Source organism: Propithecus coquereli, unplaced genomic scaffold (genome assembly GCF_000956105.1).
Source record: "Propithecus coquereli isolate 6110/MARCELLA unplaced genomic scaffold, Pcoq_1.0 Scaffold82, whole genome shotgun sequence".
Taxonomy (NCBI): domain Eukaryota; kingdom Metazoa; phylum Chordata; class Mammalia; order Primates; family Indriidae; genus Propithecus; species Propithecus coquereli.
The window spans coordinates 1,205,020-1,214,848 of record NW_012154396.1 but is presented as its reverse complement, the minus strand read 5'-3'; the positions used below and the strand labels follow the sequence as shown (position 1 = coordinate 1,214,848).

The 9,829-nt window shown below is 38.5% G+C and overlaps 1 protein-coding gene across 1 annotated transcript in view; it reads right to left on the bottom strand.

Moving 5' to 3' along the window:
* FAM171B (family with sequence similarity 171, member B) overlaps positions 1 to 9,603 on the bottom strand; it is a 62,399-nt gene extending 52,796 nt beyond the window's left edge. The window contains exon 1 of the mRNA XM_012663654.1: positions 9,275 to 9,603. Within this exon, the coding sequence (XP_012519108.1) occupies positions 9,275 to 9,497 (223 nt within the window). The 5' untranslated portion in view covers positions 9,498 to 9,603. The remainder of the gene's footprint in view (positions 1 to 9,274) is intronic.
* Positions 9,604 to 9,829: the final 226 nt, after the last annotated feature.

Here is a 9,829-nt window from a genome sequence, read left to right as displayed (position 1 = left end):
GGCTGGTCTCAAACTCCTGGTCTGAAGTAATACTCCTGCCTCAGTCTCCAGAGTAGCTGAAATTACATGCACAAGCCACCACACCTGGCTATATCTTTTTTACCTTCATGTCTGTGCCCTATGCTGTTCTCTGAAGCTGTACCTTTCCAAGTCTTAACACATGCTATTATTTATCTTTGAAACATCAGAATGTGCTGAAATACAAATTTCTCCATTTGGATTTCCAAGTGAAAGAAAAATTTTGCAAAATAGAGCTAGTCCTCCAAGAAATCCTTCACTCTGCTATTCACTCTTCATGGCATCTAGCTTTTCCAATGCAGTTAGTTATTAGTGAAACCAGGAGAGGTGTGAATCAAAAAAGTAAGAAAAATATGAACTTCATTGATTTTAGAGATGATATTAATTCCAAAAGCCTAGCACAGCATTGGTGATAAAAATAGCAGTTAAATCACGAATTTAAATCACTGTAGGCTGAAATTACTATTTTGACCCCAAAACTGTTTAAAGACCAAACATTAATATAATACTTATCTCAGCAGTGGAAAAGACCGAGGTTTTTATAAATGCCTTCTTTGGGAATTACTAACAACCAGGGTAGGCCTCCGTCTGCCAAAATTGATTGAGGTTTATAATCAGGCCTTGAGGGATTAGATGACTAGAAAAGTCATCAGAGCCCATATTAAGAGTATTAACTTAATCTCAGTGACCCTATCCTTCAGTGGAATAGCCAAGAGCCAAGACCCACAAAGAGTTTCTGGGTTGACTGCCAAAGAATTCTGAACAGAGGGTTTTTTCAGGTGTAAGGTATCTTGCCAGTCTCTTATATAATGAAACCTGGATATGAAACAATTCAAAGTCATGCAATTTATCAAAAGATACTTATTACATTTTGGTAGCCATTCTACCAACAGAATGGAAAAACCAAAGGCCGAAAGAATTGATCAAGGTACGTGCATCCTGAGCAATCGCTTTTTTTAAGGGTTAAAGCCTTCTGGCAGGATCGGTGATACTGCTGTCACGCTTACTAATTTTACCCACCATATCTCCACAATAACAAAAAACCTCACATGTTAAGAAAACACAAAAATGTTATTTGAATCTAAATGTTATCTGAGTCTGAATGTTACCTTTGTTTTCTTATTGAGTCCACCAACAAAGGCTTAATTAACCATGGCAGGTTTTCTTAACCTTTTGGGAGTCAGGGATGCCTTTGAAAATCTCACAGACACACTGAACACTAGATAACTGCAGATTGTATAATTAATTTCAGGGTTCTCATGAGCTCCCTATACCTTTCTGTTGGCTCCCTAGAACTCTGCATTAGAAGGTATAAGAAACAGTGAGTCACACCTATGGGGGGAAAGAAGAAAGGAAGATTCACTACTTGTGAGCACTTTCCTCCTCCATGGACTATTGACTTACCTGACTCCTCCCTCTTTCTTCTCTTGAACCTCCCAACTACTCACTTTCGACATCTTTATGCCCTACATTTACAGGTTTTACTGGTTTACAGACTTCTTCCCTATTTAAAATACTATGGTACAGAAGCAATTTTAAAATACACATTCTTTTGACTTCTCTGATTCACAAACTTGAATCAGTTAGTAGTGAAAGTTTTCAATTATGAACAAGTTCACTCTTTGTATTTGCTATGAAGGAAGTCATCAAATCATCCTGAACTAACAGGTTTATCAGACTTTCAACTGCCGGGTGGTACCATAATTTAAGGATATCTTCTAGCTCCTGTCATACACTTTTCACACATTGCCAGAGCAAAAGCTTTTAAGTTCCTATCTCATTCTAGTTCCAAGAGCCTATGATTCCAAGAAGGCTTATTATAAAGTATAGAGTCTAGTACAACCCGTAACCACTTTTGTTTTTAAAAAGTTATTATAACTTTAATTGACATTAGATATTGCTTCATTGTAAATAACAGAAGATCAGATTAGTTGTTTGATAAATACTATAAAAATAATTTTTTCAAAAGATTATAATGAGAGTCAAATTCTGATTAATATAAAGAAACTGAAATTTAGGTATTAAATCATAGCTTTTTTGCTAAAAACTACAGAATAGCACAAATATATTGTAAAATATACTTTAGGAAGTACCTATTTTATGAAGAGAAATTATCTGTCTTTAAATGCAAATATTTTGCAGGTACTAGTTCATCTAAACAAGTAAATGGATTTTTTTTAACTTCCGGTACACACATTGAATTGATCAGAATTCCTGTCATGATCCACCCTTATCATCGACTCAGGTATGGTTCATTTTACTTAATTAGTTAAACAGTTAAATAAACTCTACCATGTCCATTATTCTTAGTGGCGTTTTCCTCTTAGGCAAAAAATGTTGCCTTGTCTTCCTCTGTTTCATTTTTACAGTAAATGAGTATTTGTTTGGTAATCTTGTCTCAGTTACTTAGACATTTATAAACAAACTCTACCCATGCAAACTTGAAAGAACATTAACAGCACGTTTAAAGTTTTGAAGAAACATAACTATACTGAGCCATATTTTGACACCTTAATTTCTATCCTTTCCCAAAATATATGGGAGCAGGCAAGGGTGGAATGGGTCACAAAATCCAGTGAATCACAAGTCCAGGACATCTGCAATCTCTATTTAACTCCTAGTTATAGTTAAACCATTTGGAAAAACAAAGCATCTAGCTACCCATCCTGTTTCTGTTTGTGTCACGTTTCTGTTATGAAAAAGCAGAAGAGTAGGAAAATGGGAATAAAACCATGAATACTTTTTGTTTTATAAAAGTCAAAGGATATGTATGGAATTCCATAATGTCTCTATAACACTTACTCCAGATATAAGTCAGGGACCTGACAGCATGAGCCTTGAGTGGAGGCTGGACATTTCAAGCAGCTTCCAACTGGTCAACTGGTCACCTAAAGCTCAGCTAGCACTTGAGTTCACAGATAAGATTTGCTATTGGCCAAGTAAGTGTTCTAAATTTCAGCAGAGCTAACGAGTGAATTAAAAATATATCATACATTTTTGTAATTGTTAAAAAGAAAACAAAATAAATAAAATTTTTAAAAATACACCATTTATAAATACTATTTCTTTACTGAACATGAACAAAAATGAACTAAGTACAATAACTGATAATACTGGTGAATGTTTATTTAAATTTTACATTATTCCCTAACTTGTTATGATATAGAAATCTGCTTGAAGAAAAAAAAGCACATTAAATAGAAATTGAAATCTAATTCATATATAAATAAGATTAATTTTAGATCTTAACTTCTATGCACGACATAGAACCTTAATATGGAGAACTCTGGTATTATCAACTCAAGGTTTCAAGAGTTGTAATACATTACTGAGGCATTTTACGGTCTTGGTTCACTAGGTCACTGAGGCGTATTTGACATGTTAGTAATGATGGAAAGTGATTACCATTTCTTTGACACCCACTGCCCTGCATGAAATGGCACTAGGAATCACTCCCTCATTTTAGGCCCAAATGAACTGGCCTTTATTTCACAGACATCATCAACAAGTATTTAAGAATACAGCCTGGTCATTAGGACATGAACAGTCATAAAAGAAAAAAATTTAAAAGGCACAGAATCTGGTATGTCCTGGACATGAGTATCGTGCTGACGCAAAAGGCTAAAGAGACATCTCCAAACAGAATCTTCAGAACAAACAGAAGCTATTTCCTTACGCATATACAGTCATGTGCCACTTACAACATTTCAGTGGACAGACCACATATTCAAGACACTGGTCCCATAAGATTATAATACTGTATTTCTACTGTACCTTTTCTATGTTTAGATACATAAACACTTACCATTCTGTGACAGTTGCCTACAATATTCAGAACAGTAACATGCTATGCAGGTTTGTAGTCTAGGAGCAATAGGCTCTACCATATAGCCAGGGTAGGTAGTAGGCTATACCATCAAGTTTTGTGTAAGTCCACTCTATAATGTTCACGCAACAACAAAATTACCTAATGATGCATTTCTCAGAATGTGTCCCTGTTGTTAAGTGATGCATGACTGTATTTCACTATAACACATAGCTTTCATGGTTTTAGAATTTTCCAGGTAAGTACTCCAAAGCACAACTTTTACCAATAGCAGATGCAAAATATTGTATCTACTTCCGAGCTAAAGCAATTTGGACAAAAGGAAATTAAGAAACATTACACTAAGCCAAGTAAACGAATGACAACAATACTGCAGCTGACCTAGTCAGACAGAACATTGAAAGAGAATCAAGTTCAATATTTATATAGTTGGGGGAAGAGTTTTGTTTCAGAAAAATATCTGGTACGGTTTCTGTTCAGTCACATTAAGAACACTGCAAAACCACCACCAAAACAAACTGGATTCAAAATCAACACAATGGCATGTGTTTTTCAACCTGTAATCAACACCAAGAAATAATTCCTTTCGGTTATTAAAATCCTGGAAAGAAATCATGATTACCCCATCTGGGAATATGGCCTTTAAAGCATGAGTACTTTTAGATAGAACACTTTCTAATCCCATATGTCCTACTGATTTTCAAATTTCTTGAACAGAAAAAAAGTAAATAAATAAACGCTTTCATGGATGGGAGATTTAAATAGGGAATAAAACAGGGGTGGGAGGAAATAAATGGAGAGATGTAGAGCAAAGGTACAACACTGTGGATATGTAGAATGATTAAGTCTAGAGATTGAAGGTACAACATAAGGACTATAGTTATAATATTGTATTGCATCCTGGAAATTTGCTAAGAGAGTAGATTTTTTTTGGTGCTCTTACCACCAAAAAAAAGGTAACTATGCAAGAGGATGGATATGTTAATTCGTTTGACTATAATAACTATTTCACTATGTATAGCAAAACATTTAATAAACACAATAAAAATTTTTTAATAAAGAAGTTTAAATCAAGTTATTTTAAGAACAAGTATATAGTAATACTCTATATCAAATTTCATTATTTTTTAATCATTTTATTAAATGAGGTAGGTTCCACGTACATAGAATATGTAGAAAAACATTTTTTACACTGAAAAAGTGTATCAGTTGGCCCAGCAATTCCACTCATAGGCATTTATCCAAGAGATATGAAAACATGTCCACATACAGATTTGTATAAGAACAAAGCAGCTTCATTCATAATACCTAAAACTGGGAAAAAACAAATACCCATCAATAGAAGAAGCAATGAACTGATCTGTGGTAATTCATACAATGGAATACTTCTCAGCAATAAAAAAGAATAAACTACTGAACGTGCTACAATGAATGAAATCTATGGAAATTACCCTAAGCTAAATAAGCTGGACACATGCTATATGATTCCATTTTGTGAAGTTCTAGAAAATGTGAAATCAACCTATGATGAAAACAACCAGAACAGCAGGTGTCTTTAGGTGAGGGCCAGGGACTGCCTAGGAAGGGCGTGTGAGGGAGTATTCTAGGGTGTCGTAAATGTTCTATATCTTGATAGGGCAATGTTTATGTGGATATATCCACCCACTTGTCAAAACAGTACAGTTAAGATATGTACATTTCCAAGTATGTACATTTTACCTCAAAAAAAGAACTATAAAAAAAAATCCATGTAGTGGAAATGAGTAGAGGTATGGGTGAAACAACAATGGCAGGATCTGGACCATTGTTAAAGCTGGGTGACAGGTACAGGCTTTTATTACACTCTCCTGTTTACTTTCTATATATCTAACATTTTACAAAATAAGAAGTTTAAAAATATTTATCACAAAAATGTACAATCAAAAATTTTTATACCATGAAAATATACCTCTCAAGAAGCTTTTTCTGTTACGCAAAAGACATTTCTAAAGATCCATGGAGACCCCCTGTGTCTCTGCTTCACATGGAGAATTTAAAATGGAGCTCATTATTTTTCCCAGCTCCCCTCACCCCCACCCCCAGCATACCTCCCATCAATGGGCCATCAGAGTGAATATGATGATATGGTTGTCTCAGCTACCACCAGCCCCCAAATTAATTCTCTGATCCCTCGAATATTTATTTCTAGCAAATATTGGTGCTGAAATCAGAGGTGCTGCATACACTGGAGAAAACTTACTTGACAGATTTCAACCTTAGCCTTTCTCTATTCTCACTATTCTCTGAAGATGTTTTTGCAACTTACTGAAAAAATGGAAATGTACTGTTAATCCTAATTTTTTTTTAATTTTACATTTTTTTAAACTCATTTTCTTGTTTCTCGGCAATACAAAGAGACATAAATTTTAAGAATAATAAATCCAGAGAATATCAACCAAGGTCAATGTTCAATTTCTCTACTGTGGACTGATAAGACTTAGTCATGTACTTAGTCACTGAATGCGTCTTATTAGTTTTCTTAATTTTGCCTGAGAAAAGTTCTACCAGATTTTCATATGACTATCCAAAGAATCAGAAGCACCAAAAAGGGGCAAAGAATGAACCTAGGCTCAATCACAGCTATTTAAGGTATAATATGTTAATACCCTCCTAGGTCATAAGAGGATTGTAAGTACACCTAGGGAAAGAATCTTCTAGACAGAACCTAATAAGTGGGCTTAAATACTGTTATCAATCAGTTTTCAATAGTCAGCATAAGAAAAATACTGAAATTAGCTAAAATTTAAGATCCAAAATTTGCATACATTACAACCTTTATTACAATCTTCCTACATAACATTCCTTTATTTTTATACATCCTCTGCTAAGTTCCAATGGAGAATTTCTCCAATGGAGAAATTCTCAAATACTCAGAAAGTGAAAATGATCCTTGATGCCAGCATATTCATTCATCCACCCATTCAAAAAGCGGTTGACTATTTATGGGTACCAGGTGCTCTTCTAAGTACTAGAAATACAGCATTGAACAAAATGAAGTCCAGGCCTTCACAGAGCTTACTTTCTAACAAGGGGAAATAGGATTATAAGAAGGGCTGAGGATAATAAGTGATGGAGGAGAATGAATCAGGGTAAGGGCCAAAGGGTATGCAAATTACTATTTAGTATATCTGGTAAGGAAAAGCCTCTCAGTTACAGTGACATTTGAGCAAACCTGAAGAATGTGAGGTTCCAGAATTCCAGACAGAGAGAATGGCAAGTGCAAAGGCCAGGCACCAGAGCCCCCTTGCAAACTGAAGAAACAGAGAGCCAGGCTGCAGGAGACGGGAGAGGGGATAAAAGGATCCAAACCTCCGTAGGCCATTTTCAAGATCTGGGGCATCTAATGAGAGAGATGGGAAGCCATTCGAGAACTGTGAGCAGAAATTATCCTATTTAATGTTTTTTAAAAGATCACTAGCTGTGTGAGAAGAATAGATCACAGCAGAGCAAAGGTTGCAGCAGGAAGTCCAGTTCAATGCAGAGATCACAATTAATTCAGAGGGATATTTTAACTTCATTTGTTTATAGGCTGTGTTTTGTTATAAGACTTGATATTCCAATAATTAAAACAGCAGGCAATTGAATCACTCTCTTGTTTGCCACTGGCTTGGGGGGTTAGAGTTTTGGAGGAAGAAGAGTCCTCATATGTTACTTTTTGGGCTCTAGTTTGATCTATTGGATAGCGGTTCCTTTAGCTCAATTAATCTAATAGAAAAATAAGACCAAAACTGCTAGTTTCCCAAACAATCATCCTTTTCAAAATATTCCCTCACAATTATCCAAAATCAAATATTTTAATTTGCATGCCATATACAAAAGGTATTTCTATTATTGTAATTATTCATAACCCTTATCACAACATTTATATATATCACAGTAGTCAAAACCCATTTAAAATTCCTGAAAAATAAATCAAAATAAAAAATATATTGCAAACCATAAAACCCATCAACACTCTCCCAAACTTCTGTTTAGTAATTTGTGAAATCTCTCTTGTAATGAAGACACTCAGTCTCCTATCTTCAATTTCCTTAAGTTTAGTGAACAGCATGTGTAACAGCTGCCTCGCCCAAACCGTGTTGTTATCACTTTCTGTTATTAAAAGCTAGGTAGGAAAACCACCACACACTGCAAACCTTTCAGGACTTTTAGCCACACTTAAGTGTTATTAATTGGTTTAAGAGGGTGTCAGAAACACATGCTTTCCTGCACACTTTGGTGATTTCATCCTATGCTCAGAGCACTCTGATAAATTAAATCATCCTGGCTGTGTCATGAATCGCAGCTGGCATGCCTGAGTACTGGTCCTCAATGATGAACAAGCAATACAAAATAAGACGATGATTCCACTCTTTAAATCTCATTTTCAGCATCTTGTATAATGTTACTAGGCAGAATTAAAAAAAAAATTATAATATAATTCACTTTGATTTCCCAAAACCTAAGCCCACCTGCCAGAAAATTAATGGCTTTTTTTCTTTCCAAACAGCAGACAGCATCTACAGCCAGGAAGGGAACTGGGTTGGGAGGTAGGGAGAGGCTACTTAGTAAGCAAAGAGCTGGATTATCCCTCTGATGGAGCTATAATGGGGGGCGGAGGGAGACCAGAGAGGAACTGGGGAACTGTTTCATCCACATACACTACAGCCGTATTTCGTCAAGAATCTGCCTCATTTAAGTTCTTACTAACAAGCAAGGAGATTTCCCTCTCTGGGGACAGGCTTTTGCTATACTAATATCACTGCAGACTTTACCTTATCTGTCCCCCCTCTCTTTTTCCCTTCCCTTCAATTACAAACTATTTCATTTTGTTTTGCGTGGTCTTATTGTAAGGAAGGCATTCTTTAAGATGAACCCTTAAACCTTCCTGGGATAAGGAGAGAGATAAATAAATAATAAATCAAGATTTCTTTCTCCATGGCTAAATTTAAATACAGCAGGCGAGGAGAAATGGTGAAAAGGGGTGTGTGGGTGTCTATGGCAAGATTTCTCCGTCTCTAGGAGAGAAAAGGATAGAGAACAAAATGCTAAAGGGATCTGAGGAGTGTGTGTGTGTGTGTGTGTGTACAGTCATTCCCAGGGAGGAGGGAAGAATTCAGGAAGAAGGGAGGGAGAAAAAAAAAAAAAAGATAATCAATCCAGGCAGTCACCCACCCCCAATGCTCCCGACCCCTCTCCAACCCACTGCAGTGCTCGAGCTTCCCAGAAAGCTCATTACCAAAAGGCGGATTCCCGACACCAGAGCAAGGGACCGAAGGCTGGACAGGCAGCCAGGGGAGATCGGGAGGGACAGGGATGAGGATGGAGGCGGCTAGGGAAGGGGCGAGGAAGCCAGCGAGGCCATAAGCGATCGCCCGAGTAAGAGAGGCAGGGCCGGCAGCCGGGACCTACCTGGAACAGTCAAGGTGGAGGATGCCCCAGGCACCTCTGGCCTTTCCTCCTCAGCCTCCTCCCGCTGCTTTTGCTGCTGCTGCTGCTGCTGCTGTTGGATGAGGCTGAGGTCGGAGCGGCTCAGCTCGGCTCTGGCGGCCGCGGGGACCAGCCGCGCCTTCAGGAGCACGGCGGCCAGGCCGAGGAGCAGGGTGCAGGGGACGCGCCGGCAGAGCCTCGCCATGGCCGAGAGCCAGCGGGCCGCGGCGGCATATTGCGGGGCTCCGGGCGGCGGCGGGCGCCAGGGCTGCGGGCTCCCGGCTGCGCCCGCTCGCTCGCTCCCCCTCGCGCCGTCTGCCAAGCACTCCCTCACCGGGAGGACGGGGAGGGCCGGGAGGCGGAGGGGGCGGAGGAGGAGAGGCGGGGGGAGTTTGCATCCTCGCACACGTGACGCGCGGGGAGGGGCGAGCCGGGTGCCCGCCGCCCCGCGCCTTGCGGTCACCTGTCACCCGCGGCCCCGCTGCTCCGAGAGGACGCGGCTGCTGAGGGCGCTGCGTTGGGTAAACAAGAAAGGGG